The sequence below is a fragment of the Malaya genurostris genome, chromosome 3, assembly GCF_030247185.1.
Source record: "Malaya genurostris strain Urasoe2022 chromosome 3, Malgen_1.1, whole genome shotgun sequence".
NCBI lineage: Eukaryota > Metazoa > Arthropoda > Insecta > Diptera > Culicidae > Malaya > Malaya genurostris.
The window spans coordinates 282265620-282288788 of record NC_080572.1 but is presented as its reverse complement, the minus strand read 5'-3'; the positions used below and the strand labels follow the sequence as shown (position 1 = coordinate 282288788).

Genomic DNA, 23169 nt, shown 5'->3' with positions numbered 1-23169 from the left:
TAAGCATTTCTGCATATGTGCGCTTAGACCGTGCTTTTAAAGAAAGCTTAATTTTGTCTTTGTGCACTTTAAATGCAGTGCATACTGAAATATCCTCATGAGGACTTTCCCCACAATAAATACATTTTTCAATTTCCTTGTTGCAATCATTATCTTTATGAGGCCCTTCACACTTAATACATTTTGGTTTATTACTACAGTAAGTAGCTGTGTGTCCGAATTTTTTGCAGTTCGTACAATTCATTACATTTGGAACAAAAAGCCGAACAGGGAGGCGAATTTTATCGACATAGACATGGGACGGCAACGCAGATCCGGCAAATGTCACTCGAAACGAGTCTGATGGGCGATAAACTTTTTTTCCCTCTTCATAAACTACTGAGTACAGTTGTTTGCACTCCAGTATTTTCACACCCTCAAGCATAGAGTTCTAGAAACGACCAACACCATGCTTGAGTAAATCATCTACCGAAAGACTCGCTTCGGTAACAACACCGTCAATTTCGACATCTTTGGAGGGTATGTAAACTTTATACTCTTTATTGAAATGTTCCGAAGAGACAATATCATTCGCGTGTTTCAAATTATTTACCACAACACGAATTTTATCGTTATTTACTTTTATGATCTCTTTGATTGAAGAGTATCGTGATGTCAAACCTTTATTAATTTGAAAAATGTTTAATGGCTTTGATATACGTCTAAAAAAGACTATCCAAGGCCCAGAAGAGCTCTCCTGATATTTTTTCGTTCGTGGGGGTATCGGATTCATGCTAGGATTTACGTCCATGGATTCATCCATTACATTAAAATTTTTAACTAAACTTTAAAATAAAATTTGAAACCAACACTACACAGTACTCAATCAAAAGGAAAAGAAAAAACTTCTACCTTGAAATTGTTGTCTATCTCCGTTGCACTGCCGTGTAGATCCTCGTTGCTCTAGATGTTCTTGTTGGATGCTGATTGTTGGATGTGATGCTACTGCTACCTGACATCCAGCATCACTCGATTTCCGATTTACTTTTGTCTTCGCCAGCTGCAACCAGCGCAGGTCACCGGTGTATACCTGCGTGTTGTATGGCAGTGGAAAGACCGAGTTATCTTGTCTCCTTCTTCCTTGTGCTCCGTACCGATATGCTTCTGCACCGAAGTGCCTTCGCACCGGTGTGCCTTTGCACTCTCCTGCTTCTATGTGCCTTTGCACTCTTCCTCTTCGATGTGCCTTTGCACTCTCCTGCTCAGCACTTGTGGCTGTATATTGCGGCCTGGGTAGAGTTTGGGAAACGCCCTTTGTTGTTTCCTTCACCAGCTTGGCCCAGCACTAGGGCTCTCTTATGCAGCACGACTATACGTTTTAACGGCTGCTGCCAACAGGTCTCTACCTGTAGTTCAACCGTTGTCGTATTTAACGCGTGTAAACTAACCAGCGTTATTAAACTGTACGCTTCTATACACAACCTTCTCGGTTGAACGGCTATTACTGAATCAAAAACCAATTAGTACGTCACAAGATGGCATTTTGGGAAAAGGTGAACTGTAAAGGATGTTAATAAAGAGAAGCAGTAACTAGATTGATAAACCAATAGTTTTCAGAAAGATGTAAATCGAGTGCAATCGCGACTTGCTAGTGCATCTCTCACCGGCACATTGGGTGGCCTACCTCGGGCCCAAAGGGAGTCTTTTAACTGTAATCTTGCGAAGCGATTCAGGGCACATGACCACACAACATACTCAATGTCGTGGTAACCATTACCACAAGCGCAGATACCATTCTCAGCGAGACCTATTCGCCAGAGATGCGTACCCATCTCGGAGTGATTAGACATAAGTCGGGACATCACACGAATGAAATCGAGACCCACTTGCATCCCCTCAAACCAAGGTTTCGTCGATACTTTTGGTATAATAGAGTATAGCCAACGTCCTAGGTCTCCATTGCTCCATGAAGCTTGCCAACTTTCGAGTGTCTTCTGACGAGAAATGCTGAAAAATTCGTTGAAGCAGATTGGTCTTTCGTAAATATCACCTTCTAATGCGCCCACTTTAGCCAATGAGTCTACCTTTTCATTGCCCGGAATAGAGCAATGCGAAGGGACCCAGACTAACGATATTGAATAAGACCGTTCAGATAAAGTTCGCAAGTGTTCCCGTATTTTCCCCAGGAAATATGGGGGGTACTTTCCTGGCTTCATTGCCCGGAGAGCTTCTATTGAGCTTAGACTGTCCGTGACAATGAAGTAATGGTCTTTGGGCAAGGTTCCAATGATCTCGAGGGTGTACTGAATAGCAGCTAATTCTGCGACGTAAACTGAAGCCGGATCACTGAGTTTTAGCGAAACGGTGATGTTCTGATTGAAGATTCCAAAGCCAGTGGATCCATTGAGAACTGATCCGTCAGTGTAAACATTTTTTCACAGTTGACTGCTCTAAATTTATTGTGAAAAATATTGGGGATCACCTGAGGGCGTACGTGATCCGGAATTCCATGAATCTTTTCTATCATGGATGTGTAGAATTAGAAGTATCCAAGAAATGCGCACGGTTGGGAATATATGAAGAAGGATTGATATTTTGAGCCATGTAATCAAAGTACAAGGACATGAAACGGGTCTGAGAATTGAGCTCGACAAGCCTTTCGAAGTTTTCAATCACCATCGGATTCAAGATATCGGAAGCAGAAGCATCCATATTCCATTACAGATAGTACCGTTGTTTTGTACAACCTTATTAAGTCTCCTGGGTGAGCTCCCCCCCAAGTTCCAGTTATTGTACGAAGAAAATTTATTCTCTGCTGGCATTTTTGTTTCAGATACCTAATGTGACATCCCCACGTGCCTTTGGAGTCGAACCAGACCCCGAGATATTTAAATGTGAAGACCTGAGCTATGGTTTCACTCCTTAGTTGAAGCTGTAATTGTGCTGGTTCTCGCTTCCTTGAAAATACAACCAGCTCAGTTTTCTCCGTAGAGAACTCGATACCCATTTGAAGAGCCCATGTCGACAAGTTGTCGAGGGCATCTTGCAATGGTCCTTGGAGATCGGCAGCTTTGGGTCCTATAATAGACACAACGCTGTCGTCGGCAAGTTGTCTTAGCGTGCAAGATGTGTTGATACATTCATCAATGTTGTTCACGTAAAAGTTGTATAAAAGGGGGCTTAAGCATGAGCCCTGAGGAAGACCCATGTAACTGAATCGTATTGTCGACAAATCACCATGCGCGAAATACATGTGTTTCACGGACAATAGATTATACAAAAAGTTATTCAAAACTGGCGAAAGACCATGCTGATGTAACTTCTCAGACAGGATATTTATAGAAACTGAGTCGAAAGCCCCCTTTATATCTAGGAAAACTGATGCCATTTGTTCTTTACGAGCAAATCCCATTTGAATTTCTGTTGAGAGCAACGCAAGACAATCGTTCGTTTCTTTGCCCTTGGGGAAGCCAAATTGTGTATCTGAAAGCAAACCATTAGTCTCGGCCCAATTGTCTAGGCGAAATAGAATCATTTTTTCGATCAATTTTCGGATACAGGAAAGCATAGCAATCGGCCTATACGAATTGTGATCGGAGGCTGGTTTCCCTGGTTTTTGAATGGCGATTACTCTCACTTGTCTCCAGTCGTTTGACAATATTACCCTCTAGGAACTCGTTGAATAAATTCAGCAAGCGTCTTTTGGCGGTGTCAGGCAGATTCTTCAACAAGTTGAATTTGATTCTGTCTAGCCCCGGAGCTTTATTGTTACATGACAGGAGTGCAAGTGAGAACTCTACCATTGAAAACGATGTTTCGTTCCTGTTTGATGACGTGACGCTGGTGATCTTCTGCTCCGGAACAGAGTCAGGACATACTTTTTTAGCGAAATCGAATATCCAGCGATGAGAATATTCCTCACTTTCGTTCGTGGTATTATGGTTGCGCATTCGTCGGGCCGTATTCCAAAGAGTGCTCATTGATGTTTCTCTCGACAATCCCTCTACGAACCGACGCCAATAACCGCGTTTCTTAGCTTTAATCAAGCTTTTCATTTTAAAATCTAACGACGCGTATTTTCGATAGTTATCTGGTGTTTCATTTTTTCTAAACGCGATGAAAGCTGAAGTTTTTTTTACTTTCAGTTCTGAGCACTCTTTCTCCCACCACGGGTTGGGAGGATGGATGTAAGTTTTCGCGCCGGGTACACGTTTCGTCTGAGCTTGAATCGCAGTGTCGAGAATCAAGCCAGCCATAAACGTGTACTCTTCCTCCGGAGGAAGTTCTTGTGTTGTTTCTAGTTTCTCAGATATCGAATTTGCGTAGTATTTCCAATCAATATTTCGTGTGAGGTCATACGAAACATTGATCGTCTCCAATGATCTCAATCCGTTGGTGATTGAAATTACGATCGGCAAATGATCGCTACCGTGGGGATCAGGGATTACCTTCCACTTGCAATCCAACCGTAGCGATGTCGAACAAATGGAAAGATCCAGTGCACTTGGTCTCGCTGGTGGTGCAGGAATTCGTCTCATTTCTCCCGTATTCAAAATGGTCATATTGAAGTTATCGCAAAGATCATAGATCAATGCTGATCTGTTATCATCATGAAGACAGCCCCATCCCGTACCATGAGAGTTAAAGTCTCCTAAAACTAACGTTGGTGCAGGAAGGAGAGTTATGAATCGCAAAACCGTCGGTGCCTAATCGAGGCTCTTGGGGGAATGTAGACGGAAGCAATGCAAAAGTCTCTGCCTTTCATTGTGACTTGACATGCGATAACTTCAATATCTGGTATCGAAGGTTAATACGATGGAAGAAATAGCACTTTTTGATCCCTAAAAGTACTCCTCCGTACGGAGTTTCTCGATCCCAGCGAATAATGTTAAAATCGTGGAAGTTGAGGGGTATTTCAGAAGTTAACCATGATTCACATAAAGCAAATGCGTCACATTGTAAGTTGTTCATTAGGAATTTGAAAGAATCTATTTTAGGAATGATACTTCTGCAATTCCACTGTAGAACAGTGATCAAATCCGTAATCTCTTTCAATGATTTAGCCATTGAAGGATATGATTGCTGAAAGAAGGGGTCATTTTGCAGTCAACTGCTTCAAAAATGATTCAACTGTGGGTATAACAGCTATCACAATGCTTTTAAAAGGATCAGACATGTTGAAAGTAGATAGGATCCAATCCACGATGTCGGAAAATTTTATAAACCCAGCACTGGTCTGATTCTCTGACTGATCTCGTGGAACACTGAGGGGTTTCGATGTTCCAGGAAGTGCTGGATACTCCTTGTCGGATCTAAGATTTCCTAGACCTGGAGCAATTTGCTATGATTTTTTTGGAGCACTAAGTTTAGATGTTGCATTTGATGGTCCCTGAGAAGATATCTTCGGGCCTTTACAGGGAAGTTTGTTGGACGTAATATTTTTTTGCTTCCTAAAACTTCTAGGCACAGTAGAAGATGTACCTTCTTGGGGATCGTCAGACTCACATTCGTCGTCACATATCATGAGGAGTATTCCCACAGTAGACACATTTTTCGGAATTTCTACTGCACGATTCGTCCTCATGATTATCTCCACACATTTACCACACCTATCTTTATTACCACAGTGAGAAGCGGTGTGACCTAACTGTTTGCATTTTAGGCAGTTCATAACACGTGGCACAAATAGACGAACAGGAAGACGAACCCTGTCCAAGAGGACGAAGTTAGGTAAAGCAGACCCGGCGAAAGTTACTCGAAACGACGCTGACGGAAGATAAGACTTGGTTCCGTCTTCAGTGATTGATACTGAGCTCAATTGCTTGCAATCGAGTATCTTCACTTTCTGAAGTAAATAATCACTGAAGCCACCAGTTCCATAATTCAACAAATCCTCGCATGTCAGCGTCGAATCCGTAACCACCCCGTCTATTTCCACTTCATGAGCGGGCACGTATACGCGGTACAGTGGAACAAACAGCTCGCATCTAACAATATCGTTTGCCTGTTGTACATTGGAAACAACGACTTTCAATTTATCTGGTCTGATTTTTTCAATTTTGGTCACGGCCGAAAATCGTTTCGTAAGATCTTGCGAAATTTTCAAAATGTTCAATGGTTTTCCTTTGGTCCGGAAATACACCACCCATGGTCCGGTTGATATAGAGGGATAAATTTTTAGTCTAGGTTTTTTGATAGAATCCATCGGTTCCATTGAATCTAAATCCATTATAGTGATTTCTGCATGGATTTAGATGGATTCACGTAAAAAAAAAATAAAATGAAAGTAATTCACGTGAAATTAATAAAATGAAAGTAAAGAACAAATACTAAACTTAAAGATAACACAAAAATAAGGAAACAATAGATACTTAATAAAAGATACACTGAATTGAATTTGATTCGTCTTCCAGTTACGGTGAGTTAGCTTTGTTGACTCTCATCCAAATGATCAGGAACGATAACAGCAATGTTCCGAAGAGGTAACGATCCAATCGAATCCGGAAAAACCAACGCTAGACGGCTCTGCTCTGCTTGCTGCTTCAGCAACACATCCAAGTCGATACTGTGCCGATATCCAAACACAGGCTGTTCCACGGTTCTTGATTTTTTGTTCTGTCGTGAAATTTCGCAGAAAAACTTGATAGACGAATTTTTATCGCGTCCAGTTTTGGCGAGGCCTACTGAGATCTGATCCAAAACAATTTGATTTGCGTCGTGCAATTTTCGCTGTGCGAAAATCGTTCGAGAAAAATGTTCCGAACTGTGCTAAATATCGTAGAGAACTCCACAATTTCTTTCAATGAAATATGCAAATCCGAAACGAGATAATCGACATCAAAAATCGTTTAAAATTTTTGTAGTGAAAAAGGGAAAAGTTTCGCAATTCACACAATCAATCAACCGACGACACGACCAGGCACTCCGAAGAACAATCAGAATAAAAAGAGATCGTGGGCGATTTACTGTCAGTTACCAGAAATATTGCGACCCCTTGATAATGATAAAAATAATGTTCTTGAGCAACACTGTTTAAGTTGCTACGAAGTAGTTACCTAGGAGCCCCACAATAAATAAACAAACCATTTTAAGAAGTTCTATAAATTTCTATTAATATACATTTTGTTTCATCAGCGCAAAATTTGATAAAAACTCACTAATTATTCTGAAGAAATACACAATTTAAGGACAATAAATTGACGAAAAATGCTATTGGCGATAGAGAAAAAATATTTCAACTGAAAAAAACGAAATAGTATGAAGAAAAGGATTGATAATCATGATCGTTTGATTGTGAAAGTTGTACGTTAACCATGACTGGAGTCTTGTACCATTTCTAAAAGATGAACATCACGCGCACTTTACGAAGGCCTCCAAATCACTGAGAGTAGTATTAGCGGAGTAACTCGAATTTCCAAAATATGACGGCGTGTTGTTTCACAACATGTACGCTGGTTGATAACGAGGGTTGAACGATTTGGAACAAATAAAGAAGTGGCGAATGGAGAATGATTTGACGAACAATTGAAATCGTTTTACTTCAGTTATTAGACATTAGTCATTAGAAAAGAACAAATATGAATTCTGTATTCGTACCGATGAAGTGCTACTCTGGAAAAAATTAAAAAATAAAGTCAAATCTTAAAATACCTTTGATTCGCTGTAAACGATTTTTCTTTGCATGTCGTAGAATAGTATCGATATACCGTTTTATCCGCTTTATCATTTATGTGTACTAAATTTTGATTATTGGACAGATGACTTCAAACTTGACCACCTTTTAAAAACTCATTAACAAAGTAGATAGTCTTGATAAATCTAAGTCGTTACATCGTTACCTAATACCGACAACACATTGAAAGTACCCAATATAAGAAATCCTGGCCACATACGGCAACCTTATAGCGCTGGTTTCAAAAGCCATTTTTTGCATGTTCGAGCCCCAACCAGCGCTCACGAAAGCCTCTATCTGATTAAACTGTTCGATCTACGGCTCTAACAGGTGATGAAAACGGAGAACTTGCAACTAATTGCAAAAAAAGGACCTCCCCTTCGAGGCAGTTTGTATTTGTTTACATTTCTCAAGTCTTCAATATGCAGTAACCAAGGTGATGATAACTGTTATTCAAAATCAATAAATCATCATCTTGTGTTGCCAGTTTCAATAGTCTTTCCAACGATTTCATTTCGACATTACCAGTTACTGAGGGGTAGTCAAATTTGCGATACAGTTTCGATAGACGAGTGGCAGGTCGTGTCGTCGAATCAACTATCGATTCGAATTCGAAAGTGTGAAGAAATCGTGTCAGTTTTATTCGTATTCACGACATCCAGTTGTGTCTCTGATTATTATTATTAGTATTATTGCATTTCTTACAAGCATTGACTGGAGTGTAATTCTTGACAATGGCGATGTTAATCTTGCAGCTCAAACATTTTCCAACGTTCTGATGTATGCTATTGACCAATATGTCCCTAAACAAATTAGTAAGCCACCCGAACAAGTACCGTGGCAAACCGTAGAACTACGACGACTGAAAAGGTTAAAAAGGACAGCATTGAAGAAATATTCTAAGAAAGGAGGTTTGTTGCTCCGGCAAAACTACGTAGAAATCAACAAAGTTTACAAAAAGACAGCTGAACGTTGCTATGCCAACTATTTACGCAGTGTACAGAGGAGATTAAAGTCTAATCCAAAATCATTCTGGAAGCACGTTAACGAGCAAAGGAAGGAGTCAGATCTTCCTTCATCTATGTTTTACAATGAACAGACAAGTTCTAACATGCAGGAAATTTGCGAAATGTTCATGAAAACATTCTCTGAGATATTTTCTAGAGAAATCTTAGCACCTTCCCAAATCACCCAGGCGGCACTTAACGTTCCCGTTTTGGGACAGTCAATGAATTCAATGAACATAAGCGCAAGTTCCGTAAAAACAGCAATCGCTAAAATGAAGTCTTCATACTCTGCTGGACCCGACGGTATCCCGGCAGTTATTTTGAAGCGTTGCTCTAGTGGTAATATAGTACCTCTATGTCTTCTGTTCCGACTGTCACTCATGACTGGAGTATTTCCTGATATCTGGAAATCTGCTTATATGTTTCCTGTGCACAAAAAAGGAGACAAGAAGAACGTCGACAATTACCGTGGCATCACCGCTCTTAGCGCCATTCCTAAATTGTTTGAGCTTATCGTTTTGGAACCTATTTTTAATCACTGCAAGCAGTACATCGTTGAAACTCAACACGGGTTCATGCCGAAACGCTCAACGGCCACTAACTTACTAACTTTCACGACGTTTATAACGGATGCTATGTCTAAAGGTCATCAAACGGACGTTGTCTACACGGATCTCTCTGCTGCTTTTGATAAAATTAATCACGCTATCACAATTGCCAGATTGGACAGACTGGGCTTCGGTTCCAACATTCTTCGGTGGATTCAATCGTATCTTTGCAATCGACGGCTGGCGGTTAAGATCAATGAAAATGTTTCCAAGGAGTTTTTTGCTTTTTCTGGTATTCCACAAGGCAGTCATCTCGGACCACTGATATTTCTACTGTATTTCAACGACGTGAACTTTTCATTGAAAGGTTCACGATTATCTTTCGCGGACGACCTGAAATTATTCCAAATTATCAAGACTCTTGAAGATGCCTGTCTCCTTCAAAGTGAGCTTGAAATTTTCTCCGAGTGGTGTGAAATTAATAAAATGACGCTAAATATCAGCAAATGCTCGATTATCACCTTCACACGAAAAAAAAACACCAATTCGTTTCAATTATTGTCTTCGAGGATCAGTGATTGATAGAGTCAATTGTGTCAAAGATCTTGGCGTTCTTCTCGACGAACAATTGAATTACAAGCAGCATATTTCGTACATCGTGGCAAAAGCTTCTCGTTGTCTAGGATTTGTCATGAGAACCGCCAAGCAATTCACAGATATATATTGTTTGAAATCTCTCTACTGCTCGCTTGTACGGTCAACACTCGAATATTGTTCGTCAGTATGGAACCCTCACTTTCATAATGGAGCTTTAAGACTTGAATCAATACAGCGCAGATTCGTTCGTTTCGCTCTTCGTCGTTTGCCCTGGAATAACCCTCACCAGCTGCCTAGTTATGAAAGCCGTGTGATGCTCATCGGACTCGATACTCTACAAGTACGCCGAGATCTGTTCCGTGCAATGCTGATTGCCGATATCTTGACGAACAATATTGATTGCCCTGCACTACTTAGTGAAATCAACATCAACGTTCGTTCTAGAGCTCTTCGCAACAACAACCTCCTCAGAATGCCTCTACGTCGTACTAACTACGGAATCAACGGTGCCGTTATTGGATTGCAGCGAACCTTCAATGGCGTATCGATGGGATTCGATTTCCATTTTCCTCATAGCAGAATAACAGCGAATTTCTTGAATATTCTTAGAAATAATCATTAGGACTTTAGTCTGTCTGTTGATTAAAATATATAAATAAATAAATAAATAAATAAATAATTCACACACCCGTGCTTTTTTTCTGATCAGGTTTTCGCAATTATCAGTCAACTGATCACATCATCGGAAATTTTTTATTTTGAGATTTTTCCATTTCAACAAAAAAAATAATAGAACATTGATTTTTTCTTAAAAAAAATTAAGTTTGTTGTTGTTCAACCCAACCCAACCCGACTCCATTTCCAACGGGAGCCCGTTCGGAAACGTTGATTCCTCAAATTTACTCGAACTTGGTCGATCCGGTCTAATTCAATCACCAATGGAATCGATTGCCCGTCGATTGAAACCCGAAAATGACCGTCCCGGAATGAAATCACCGGACGCGTCACCAACACAACCCTGTGCGGTGACCCGATCCGGAACAGTTTCCCCATTTGCGTTAATGATAATAATATTAACTGACCCACATTTGTCTCCGTACTTAGGGAGTCCATTTGATGAATTAAATTTTGCATGCAAATTTACCGCGTTACCGCTGCCAATGAAATTGACGCTCGTACGCACGCACACCCGACAACGTTAAACCGGGACCACACACACACACACATTCGATGTGTGGGCGTTGCAGCGTATCTCCTGCATGCTACATGCTGTGTCGGGCAGTGCCATTCTATCTATATATGCTAGACTCTCTAGATTGGACCTGGACCTGGACCTGGACACGAACGTCAACCACAACCGAGCACAGAAACGGAAGGAACGCGGTTACAGAAGATCATCATAATTATTACCGTTTAACTTACAGGTTGATCGCCACGACCAACGTTTCCAGAAACGAGAGACAGGGGCTAATCGGAGATGCAAGTTGATTGATTGCAGTTTCACGAACGTGCACAGACCGTGCATGTCATTCAATCTGACTCGAACTTCGGACACTAGGTTAGAGATGCAACAGGTCCTGTGATTCACATTTCACATCCTTTCAGCACTGCGAAACACAAGAAAAAACGGAATTATAATTATACAATTACGTAGGATGAATTGAATCACGACAGGCAGAACAAAAATGGAACAATCGATTTTTCGAGCATCGCCTTAACTAACATAGCTGCCGATGCCGAAGCCGCCGATGGAGCGTTTCCTGATGTGTCAACAGCCTTTCGCCGAAATCGCGTGCCAACGTGTCATATAATTGAGTCATTTGAGATAACAAATGTTGTTAATGTACACATGCAATTATTTTCTAAATAATGCATTATTCTCACTCCAAAACATCTTGGGTGGGTTCGTGAGTTAACCACCCAACCCGACCCCGAGTCTGGTTTGGTCTGGTCGTGGCAGCAGCAGCAGCAGCAGCAGCAGTAGCATAGCACAACGACCATCGTCACGGGGAGCCGTCAGTTCGAGCTCGTAACAGCTCGCAACCTAGCAGCAGCAGCAGGGTAGCTGGAAAATAACGCGACCAAACTCATTTTTCCAAACCTCATTTTCTTCGGTCCTGCGGCAAACTGCCACCTATTATGCCAGTCGAGTAGTAAGTTTGCCTTTACTTCACTTTTGCACCAATCTATTATGGTCTCGCTAACCATATCGCCCTCGGACAATTACCAACATTTTTTACCATTATGACAAGGCAGAGAGTTGGGAAGGCAGCGAGAGAAAGCGCAAAAAAAAAACAAAACAATCCCCTCCCACCCCCACCCACTGGCAGCGAAGGAAATTGAGCCAACCGACCAGGCGTCTCCAGCAGTCCGAAGCGATTCGGCGATCAATATTTGCCAGCTCATGCTTGCACTATCACTCTCCTTGATTGCTACGTGTGGCCACCCAAAGCACAGCTCGACAACAATTTGTTCGTTATTTGCCGCCGTTTGTAACAACCGGCCCCAGTAGATCCCCTTTCCTCCGCCCACAATGGTCAAGCAGATTCGGCCGGGCCTGAAAATGATCATTGGAACAAAGTGCAGCTGCGATTTCCGCACGTATCGATGGCATCATCGGCATCGGTAGGTTCGGTTCAGTTCTGTTCTGTTCAGTTGACCGAGGGGCGTACGAATGGATGTGAGTATGAAGATACTGTTCGTTCGTTGGTACGTACGTGGCTGGAAGACGGTGTTACCTTCCTGGAATTTCAATGAGCGGGGATCGTACTACTTGATACGGGTGGGGACGGGGTCGAGTTCCACCCGAGAGCAGTACATCGATGGAATCGGTTTTTCGAAATAGCGACAAACAGGTGTTTCAAAGCGTCGGTGCAATTTATGGTCAAGGTGTGATAAGCGAAAAGTGATAGTTGGATGAACGATCCGAAGAAATTTTACGATTAAAAAATGATTGGTGTTTTTTTTTAACGGTGGTTAGTTATGTCGATATGAATCAAACGTGAAAAATTGCACACCTGGTAAGCACCTTTTTACCGCGGAATTGGAGGGTAAAATAAGCTCATATATTTCGAATAATCTTTTTTTTTTTGAAGACCCTCTTCACAATTGCCCAGTAACGTTCGATGGGTCGAAGCTGAGGGCAATTTGGTGGATTAATATTTTTCTCAACGAAATTTATACCCTTTTCCGCAAGCCAATTGTTTGGCACAGTGAGCCGACGCTAAATCCGACCAAAACAGTGGAGGTGTACTATGCTTCTTATATAAAGGCAGCAATCGCTTCTGGAGACACTCAGATCGACAGATTTCTGCACTGATAGTGTAGAAAATGGTTGACTTTAAACCACAGGAACATATTGCTTGCCATACCAGTACCTTTGGACGGAATTTCTCCACTTGAATCGGCCTGTCCGCATCGCTCACATCCTCCCCAACGACGACAGTAAAGTATTGTGGACCTGGAAGGGTTTTTGAATCCTCCTTTACATAAGTCTCATCGTCCGTCAAAGCGCATGCATCCGGACACTGCAAAAGACGCAAATACAATTTCCGGGCCCTTGTTGCTGCTCGCTTCTTCTGTTCTACACTTTTTTTCAAGATTTTCTGCTTCTTGTAGGTCTTCAGATGATTTCGCCTCTTGATACGCTGGATCATTCCGACACTCGTTCCTGTTTCCTGCTCACGTATTGACATTGATGTGTTGTTCATGATTAGAAATACCACTTTCTGGTCCAGTTTCGTGTTGGAAGAACCGGGTTTTCTGCCTCTTCCTGGTAGCTCATGCAAAAAATAAAAACTGTCCCAGAAAGTATGGACGCAACCAAAAACTGCTGCCATTTCGCAATGGTTCAGAATCTGTCAATTTTTATGCCTGCGTCCTGTTGTTTACACTCTTCTCAAATCACTTGTGCAGTTGTTTATTCGTTTTCATTAGTTTGTTGCGAAATGCGTGGATTTTCAGCAGAACAACGTCGAAAAATTGTATACAAATGGTGCACAGAACGCGGACTGTCACTGAGAAAGATAGCAAAAATGGAAGGAGTAAGTGAAAAAGCCGTGCGAAATGCAATCAGAAAGTTCGGTGAGGATAACACCGTTGAGGATAAACCGAAAACGGGTCGAAAAAAAGGTCCTGCTAACCCTCAGTTGGATAAACGTATACTGAAGGCGTTCGAGCAAAAAAAGGAGGTTTCAGTTAGGGATGTGGTAAAAAAAGTGGGCACTTCGAAGTCAAAATTTCTTCATGCTAAGGAACGTTTGAATCTTCGAACCTATAAGAAGCAGAAACAACCTAAACGTAGTCCGAAACAAGAAGCAACGATCAGGACGAAACAAAACAAGAAGCAACAAATCCTTGCCGGGACCTCAATATTATAGGTGCGAGAAGGGCAAGTGTTAAACCAGTCCGAGACATCGATTGAAGTCGAAAGATTTGGTAAGAAAGCTATGGTCTGGCAAGCAATTTGTAGCTGCGGTAAGATTTCGAAACCCTTCATCACCACTGCTTCACTGAACAGCGAAATATACATCAAGGAATGTTTACAAACACGACTTCTACCCATGATTCGAAGCCACAAGGATCCTGTTGTCTTCTGGCGAGATCTTGCTTCTTGCCACTAATCGAAATCAACGGTAGAATGGTATACTACCAAAAATGTCACTTTCGTCCCAAAAGACATAAAGCAAAGTCCTGGCATTACATTTCTTTTGTGGAATTTGGCCATTCTGTTTCAACAGACTTCGCAGCCGATTCTTAGTGTACAGAATCATTGCATGGCTAGTACTATGGATCCTACTGACACTATGAATATCCCAAAAGACATGAATCCACCAAATTGCCCACAACTTCGGTCAATTGAGGAATTTTGGGCATTAACGAAGGCACATCTTAGGAAACATGTCTCGGCAGCCGAAACCATTCAACAATGCGAAAAAGATTGAAAAAAAGTGTCAAAACTTGTCGCCAAGAAGTCTGTACGGAATTTAATGAGAAACGTTCGCAAGAAGATGCGCCAGCTAGTCTACAATGGCTAAGTAGCAAATGTTGAGAATAATATTCTGTTGTTGTAGTCTAATACTATCAGTATATCGAATAAAATTTGGATATCTAACACTTGTGAATTATTTACAGCGAAATCAAAGTGCGTCCATACTTTCTGGGACAGTCTTTAGTGTTCCCCAAACTTATGAATAATGGTTTTAACACTGGCATGATGAATTCCCAACCGCTTCGCCAATTTTCGCATAGTAATACCCTTCTCACTTAGCCATGTGTCCAGAACCTTAATTTTCACTTCCTTTTCAATACGCGACATTTTGAAAACGCAGAATTTCAACCGCACAAACAAGTAAACAAACGAAACCTGACTGGCAAACACTCAGCCTGTAGTGATCTGAGCATAAAAAACCATCACAAATACATGCGTACAACACAAATGTATGTGGATAGCTTATTTTGTTTCTTAGACCACCCGAAGTTTCACAATGTCTGTGTGTGTTTGTTCGATCTATCCCAAGCCCCGCGTCTGACATTGGTTTACATAAAAATGATGTTTCCATGTGTTTTGTTTCAACATGCAAATAACTTTAGTCCAGGACTCATGGAGATGTTAGCTCAATCGAATTCCGATGACCCATTTCGCATACAGAACAAATCTTGTTTCGAGGTCACCGTTCCATCGACCAGCCCCGCCCCAATGAAATGTTTGCATCAAATGGATTCAAACATTACCGAAAGACTTTCGAGCCCCGTGCAATCGAAGCGTATTTTGTTTATGTTTAAATAGTTACCATTTGCAGTTCTTACCAGTATTCCAGTTTGCACCCAACTTCCTATTTCTTACCAATCGTATCCAAATATTCAGTCTTCGGAAAGAGCCAATTACACTCTTGGGACATAGTATGATATTGCACACGTCTGAATATTTCTCGCATAGACGCTTCTTAATAAAATACTAATAATAAGAATAGAAACATTATTCATATCCAAACAGCTAGGGTAACAGAGGTATTTTGACCCACCTAACAAACTTGATAGATTTAATCGATGTTAGGTAACCCAAGTGGAATCACTTTGAAGCTTATCAAATTAAATTACCTATTGCGGAAGGATTTTTTATTGATATTACAACATTTGGTAGATATTTTTTCAAAAAATAATTTATTCAAATATGGCAGTCAGTTGCTATCACATCTCAAAAACGAAGTGTGTTGTGTGTGTCTTGAAGTAGGCCAATAATTACGAGCTATTCGAAGTCTAGGACTATGAAAATAAAAGCAAAACAACCTTGTTTGATGAACAATTACGCCATATCCAAAATATCTTCCATATTTTAAGAAAAGTTACGTTTTCGCCATAAGAGTTTTTATTTCGTGTAAGGTGACTGATTGTCAGCAACAATGTTACAGAGCTCGATATTCGGAATTGGTTCAAGGAAGGGTTAGCGATTTTGGAAGAAGAAGGACTCTCTGAAGTCTTTATGAGCGCCGACGGTGTAGTGAATGATAATGAGTCGTCCTTCTATCTTGATCCAGCGATCGATAAAGTGATTTCTAGACGTGGCGAATAAAAAAACAAATGTATACCACCTTGGTAAAAAAGTTCCCTTCATTCATTCTTTCATTCATTCAGAAAAATCAAAATACAATTTCATGTAAGTATTGATGGCTTTCCTAGTCCCAAATCACTAGGCAAATGATTTAATTCTCAAATTGCCCATTAGATTGCTTGCCTAGCTTTTATATTTAGTTTTCGGCATGGCCATCAGAGCCATCTGCGATTTTTCCATAATCTCATATCGGGTGCTGTTTCTTGAGTCGACCGAATAGGAAAAAGTCGCAGGGAGCCAAATCGGGTGAATTCGGTGATTGCTGAATGATATTCGTTTCGTTTTTATCCAAATGTTCACGGGTAACGATGGCATTGTGTGACGGTGCGTTATCGTGGTGCAAGATCCACAATTTCTTGATCATGAATCTGATCTTTTTCGTCGAATTAATAAACGCAAACGTCTCATAACGCCCAACCTAAAACTCCTTGTTGACGGTTTGGTCTTACGGAAAAAAATTATGATACACAACACCCTTGTAATCAATGAAAACTGTGAGCCATGCCTTCTTTTTCAACTGAAAACTCTCTTATCATCATCATCCACAACCTCACGGTCACTTATGAAACGTTCGTGCCAATGATAAACGACTGTTTTCTCCAGAGTATCGTTGCCGAAACACTTGCAATGAAACTTCTAACATTTGCAATGTCGCCGTACCATTGAATCCGTTTTTAACGCAAAATTTAATGCAAACTTATTGTTTCAAATTAATTTTCAATTTGAAAATTGTACAGAATCGAAAAATCATCTGAAAATTTGATAGAATATCAATGACAGATGAGGCAATCTAAAAAAATATTCGGGAGACTGAGAGCGCCACACGGTGGTGATTCCGGGAACTTTTTGATCAAGATAGTAAGTTCTCGACCAGGGTCATGCAAAAAGTAATATAACAGTTATGTTTACTTGTGCGGCAAATGGAATCCACCAGTGGGTGTTCTGCCACATTGAAAAAATATCAATTTTCAACGTTACCAGAAGCGCCACATAGAACAGAAAAAAAAAGACGTTTTAAACATCGGAGTCCAGCTGTTTTTATTTCACATCGTACATTGCAATATCATATAGCGATAACTTTTTGCATTTAAGTAGACAGCTTGAAAAATTACACTTTGAGCAAACTAATTTGAATTTGAACAAAGACATCATATTAACAAGATATTTCACATTTCCCGAACAAATCATTGGAAACATGCTTTTATGCGAGCATAGTGCCCTCAGGCGAGTCCGCATCGAATCTCGTTGTCAATGTCAAATTCGTGCGCGCCAAAATAGCAGCACTGCGCACCCATAAAATTGACATGATATGTTGAATGTGATGCCGTGCGATGGCGTTACTAAACTCCAACCTGACCTGACAGGGTCTGCTATATGCTAATTTCAAAGCGGGCGAAAATATAGTTGATCCATATTTGCTATGGCCAAAATATTTTTTCATCATGGGTCAAAACACCTGTTTCACCCTACTGTTACTCGTATTTTGCTTTCGAATAGTTTTAAGATGAAATGAAAATGTTAATTTATGCCTAATGCAAGAAATTTTACAGACCGTTCTTATAAAATCAAGTCGAAAAAAGACTGGATAAATTAACGTCAATTTAAAACCACATTAAGATGTTCAAAATCAGCAAAATCAGCAACAACAGCAGCAGGACGGTAAGCAGAAATAGTTGATCCATTTGAAGGATTTAAAATATTTTTTTCTATTTCATAGGAGATATTACATACAAACCAAATCGCACCCTCTCATTCCGCTACTAACGCCATAAGGCGATAGCACCCAGTCAACGCCGGTCTATTGGTCAAATGTCATCATCGACACACGGGGAGGCATGAGATCGGATCTTAGTTATCTCACCTTTTGATGACCTCGAATGAGTGAAAATGCACAATGAACCGAAAAAAATTAAAGGATTTTATGCAAGACACGACCGAGCACGATTAAATTAAAAATGAAATAATTCTATAGTTCCCATAATAAATACAAATATAGTTGATGGTGGATGCACTAAACAGTGACAAATTACAAACTTACTTTGCTTTTAGTGTTTAGATTTTTTTTGCGAATGATGAAATTGACAAATAAATTCTTTCAGAACAATTGATTCTACTCTATTTTGATGCCATCCACAACTTTTTGCATTTTAAAATGTTTGAAAGATATCCTTTAAATGAAGTCAATTATGACTATTTCAGAGTTACTTAAAAGACTAATTTGACTCAAAAAATTCAGTACTGGTATAATTTTAATGATCCTTCTTTAAAAAGCGTCTGTAATGTTCGGGAAGTGTTTGAAAATACCAGAATACATGGAAGAAAACATGATAAACAGTCCTCAAAAAGTATTTTGTTACTTCCATTGATTTTCACTTTTGCATATTAGGAATCAATGCAAACGCAACCAAATTCCTTTATTTTTTTCCCTGATATTCTTAATAGCTAAACAAACATTGTTATAGTTGCAACGCACGTAGCGATAAGACGCTGAGCTCACATACAAAAGAGAGCGAATAGATGTAACTTTAAGTTTCGCCATGCACTTACTACTCAGATACCTTCCTTGCTAACAGTCAGGGGTGAACTAAAGCAGAAATGTGTTCGAGCATATATTTACGGTGTAAATCGGACGAGAGGATGACATCATTGAGACACTGTGACTGCGACTGTGATTGGCTCGTGCAAACAGGTCAATCTAAACCAATTTTTTATAGTAATACTGAAACGAAGTTGCCATACATGTTTAAGTTAATTGTTTCTGAATCGATTGGTTGTTGAATTATATCAATCCATCAACAAATGACTGAGTTATTATCGTTCAAAATTAAGACAGAAAAAGGTTGTCCACTGCATTTTCCCAAGCATCATTGAAGTGTTCTGATCAGAGCTCTGACTGGACATGGCGGTTTGAAAGCTTTGACATTCATCGCCCTGTAACTACGGGTCCGGAAATCGGATCCAGATGAAATTTCACAGTAGCTTTTGAGACATTGTGAGTTTTAATTTAAACCAAGATTTTAAAAAATTGCTTCAAGCGTCGCTGAGAAATCGAAGTGAGTGCTTCCGGAATAGAAAAAGGATGAGCCAGTACGGCCGAATTAAGTTGATATGCCCACAAACTAACAAATTATGCAAATTAGAAGAATTTATAAGTCCGTTTTGTTGGATTTGCACCTGTTGTTGACCATCGTTTTTGAAAAAATATTCACGAAATTGAAAATTTTGACTGATCTCGCTTTAGTTCCTTAATTTTTCACATATTTTCCTGTTACTCCGGAGCCGGAAGTCGGATCCCAAAGAAATTCAATAATAGAATATGGGATCAAAAGACTTTGCATTGGAATCTAAGTTTGTGAAAATTTGTTCAGCGATTTCTGAAAAAAGTGATTGCATATTTTTACATTTTTTTAAAAGACATATCTCTGGAACTGGAAATCGGATCGGAAAGAAATTTAATAGCAGGGACCATGAGACCTTTTATTTGAACCTGAGTTTGTGAAAATCGGTTAAGCCATCTCGGAGAAAAGTGAGTGCATTTTTTTGTTACATACATACAAACACACAGTCGTTTGTTTAGTTCATCGAGCTGAGTCGAGTGACCCTCCGGGCTTTGATTTAAATTTCTGTTTTCACAGTAATTGCATAGCCTTTCTATATGAGAAAAACAAAAATAAATCTGTTGAAAGTTTTATTTTTTTTTTCAACGCCAAACTCCATATGCTTAATAGCATTAACAAAGCAGTTTTCGGTCTTTTAATTTTGACATTTTCACATTGTGCTTTATCATAACATTACTAGTGCAAAAATCATTCAATTAACCTCTGCATTTTTACATTTTTTTTTTATTTCATTTTTGGTGGTTTTATATCAGCTTTACAGTAGCAGGTAGGATTGAATGAGACAGTTCCATATTCGTACACAAAGAAAACATACAACATCGTTTCGATGCTTATTGATTCTTTGGGTATATTATCAAAAAAAAAAACAATTTGAAAAATTGAATTGAATGATGAAGGGAAGGTTTGTATACATTTTTGTTTTCGGCGAATGACCAAACGGTTGAATCCGAGGTCAGATAAAGGAATAATAATAATGATAATAATAATCTATGAAGACTATCAAAGTGATCTGCACACAATTGGTGCAGTTTTTCGAAAATCGAAAATCGATCGTAAAATTTCAAAACGTTGCAAACAAAAAAAAGGTTAAGAATTTAGAATCCGAACAATCGAAAGATTTCTTTCCGAAAATCTTACTTTAAAGTTTTTGATCAGGGATTGACGATTTGACTTTTGAACCTTGAAATCTATTGAAATTCTACTGATATTTCACCGTGATTTTTCTAGCATTTCTTTGGAGTAAGCAAAACCTAAAAAGTAGTCAGACAGCTATTGTGTAGTTATTAATTTCAAACCCATTAACTGTGTTGCACAATAAATTAAAATCTCATACTTTTCAAAGGCAAACCATCGAATTTAATCTTGCCCGGGGGCCGCCTGTTCCGTTTGCAGGGCACTGAGCATAACACAGTTTGCTTTGCACATTTCCCCGGCAGACGAAAACACAAGCCATTTAATGCCGTTTTTATGTTCGGGGATTTATTGTCTCTGTGGCCATTTCTGCTGATAAAGCATATTTACGTTGACTCGTCCTACTACTACTAGTCGGTCCCGGAAGCTGCAGGCCACTGTCCGGATGGTTGTATCCATTTCAACATCCAGGTACGTACGAAGGACACAGTTAGAACATTTATTTCAGCTTCTTCCCTCGGTCTCCGGTGCATTGCTTCTTCGGCGTTGGTGGAGGACTTGGCGGCGGCGGCGGTGGCAGCGTCTTGTAGGACAATTTAATGCAATTTTGCCCTGTCATTACGATTGTAAATGGTCACCATGTTTGCTTTTCTTCACCAGAGATACCCTGTGGATCCCGCGTGGACAACAATCCGGATTAGAATACGCATCAGTTGAGTTGCATCGAGGACGAGTCCATCGTCTCGGTTCTTGGCAAGGCGCTTGTATCGAATAATGCACGTGTAATGTATCATTCCGGACAAGTGCAGTTACAAGTATTACAACAGCCAGTAATGGGCAGATTGTGCATATTTGTCAATTGTCGCAGTCGTGAGAGGATCGACTTCCTGGACTGGTCCGGCCGGGCAATCTTTCATATCAGCGCTATCTTATGAATGTGTACAAGTAGGTTTATGAGAGTGACAAATGGAGCTTCTCATACCGGCGGTGAACAATCAAGTCGGGGACCGGATTGCCGTGGCGCATCGAGGAACTGCAAATGGATAGATATGGACAATGGCCGGAATATGAATTTACGATGACACATTGCATTGCAATGTTAGACTCTGTCAGAATGTCAGCGGGAAAACGTAGATCTGTTTAGGCGTGACGTCGCTGCTGGGTTCCGTTAAGCAACAGTCCGAACAAAGATGACTCGTTAGCGCAACTGATTCATGATCGTTTGAAAACACAGTTATGCTGCTTTATCTTTTACAAACATCAAATCATTTGTCACTGAAACGGTGGTCGCATCTTTGCCGGTACTTGCGGGAAAACAGATAGCAATGTTTGTACTAAGTTCATCAGAGCTTTTCGTACACACGAAAACACAATCCGAAGTGGTTGCTTTTCGGGAAGTTTGACGTCCAGTGATGGGTTTGGCGTGATTCTAGCAATTTCCAGTTTTCGAAAATATGACTCAAGAATACAGCTCCAAGTCGGGATTGTTTTAATGTAACAAAAACCAAGCCATCCATAGACAGATACAGAAAATAATCAGTCTTATTCCGTATTGATTCTGATGAAATGGCGAACTCTCTTTTCATTGCCTCACATCATTTTTGTTCGTCATCGTGAGGGACCATAGTGTTTATTGTGGTCATTGAATTTTTATTAATTTACTAGCTGACCCGTCGAACTTCGTCTAGCTTGAAATTATTTTTTAAATTTATCTTTCCTGACAGCAGAATTGTCCAACGGTAATGCTTCTTTCCATTATTTCACTGATTATTTAGCCTAAAATAAACAAATTACGACGAATTCGTATCCAACACATTAACTTCGGCCCGAAAAAGAAACATCATACAAAATTATTGTGAACATGTTGAAAGATTTTGTTGCGGAAAAATTAAGTGAATGCACCGATCGCAATCTTATCCTTTGATTTAGTGCACTGAACAGAGATTGTAGATCTCTCTCTTATGGGGCAATTTATCATTTCAGGAAAACAGCCATTGTTGCAAAACGCAAAAGTAGTTTTCTTAACTGTCTTCGAGCAGAAATTCAGAACAGAAAAATCAATTTGTTTGGCACACTTTTTCTGAATAAACTGACGTTTTCTTCGATTCATCGAGAAATAGTAGAGAAAACTGCCATTGCGTTTTTCAACAATGGCTGTTTCCCGGAGATTGTTTGTGGAACCTTAAACTAATTTTTCGACATATGAAATAAGCGGTGGAGCAGAGATGATCAAGATGAATACTTGAAATTAATTCAGAAAAATTTCCAAAAGCGACTTTTTTTTTTTTTTTAAATAACTATTTATTGGAATATGAGTTAAAATTAAATTATTAAGATTTAAATTGGGTGTTCAGCCACAAGTGGTGACTTTTCAGCCCTGTTATATATATATATGATTTGGTTATTACCATGAAGACATCATTTGCTTCCGCAATTCTGAGATTTTTGTGTAGGGAAAATTCTAAACCTACTTGTATTGTGTAATGGGGAAAAGGAACTTATATAC

At 39.9% G+C, this 23169-nt stretch overlaps 1 protein-coding gene across 1 annotated transcript in view; it reads right to left on the bottom strand.

The window, feature by feature from the left end:
* Positions 1-6402: 6402 nt before the first annotated feature.
* LOC131434358 (uncharacterized) overlaps positions 6403-23169 on the bottom strand; it is a 62494-nt gene continuing 45727 nt past the window's right edge. The window contains exon 3 of the mRNA XM_058601026.1: positions 6403-6594. Within this exon, the coding sequence (XP_058457009.1) occupies positions 6403-6594 (192 nt within the window). The remainder of the gene's footprint in view (positions 6595-23169) is intronic.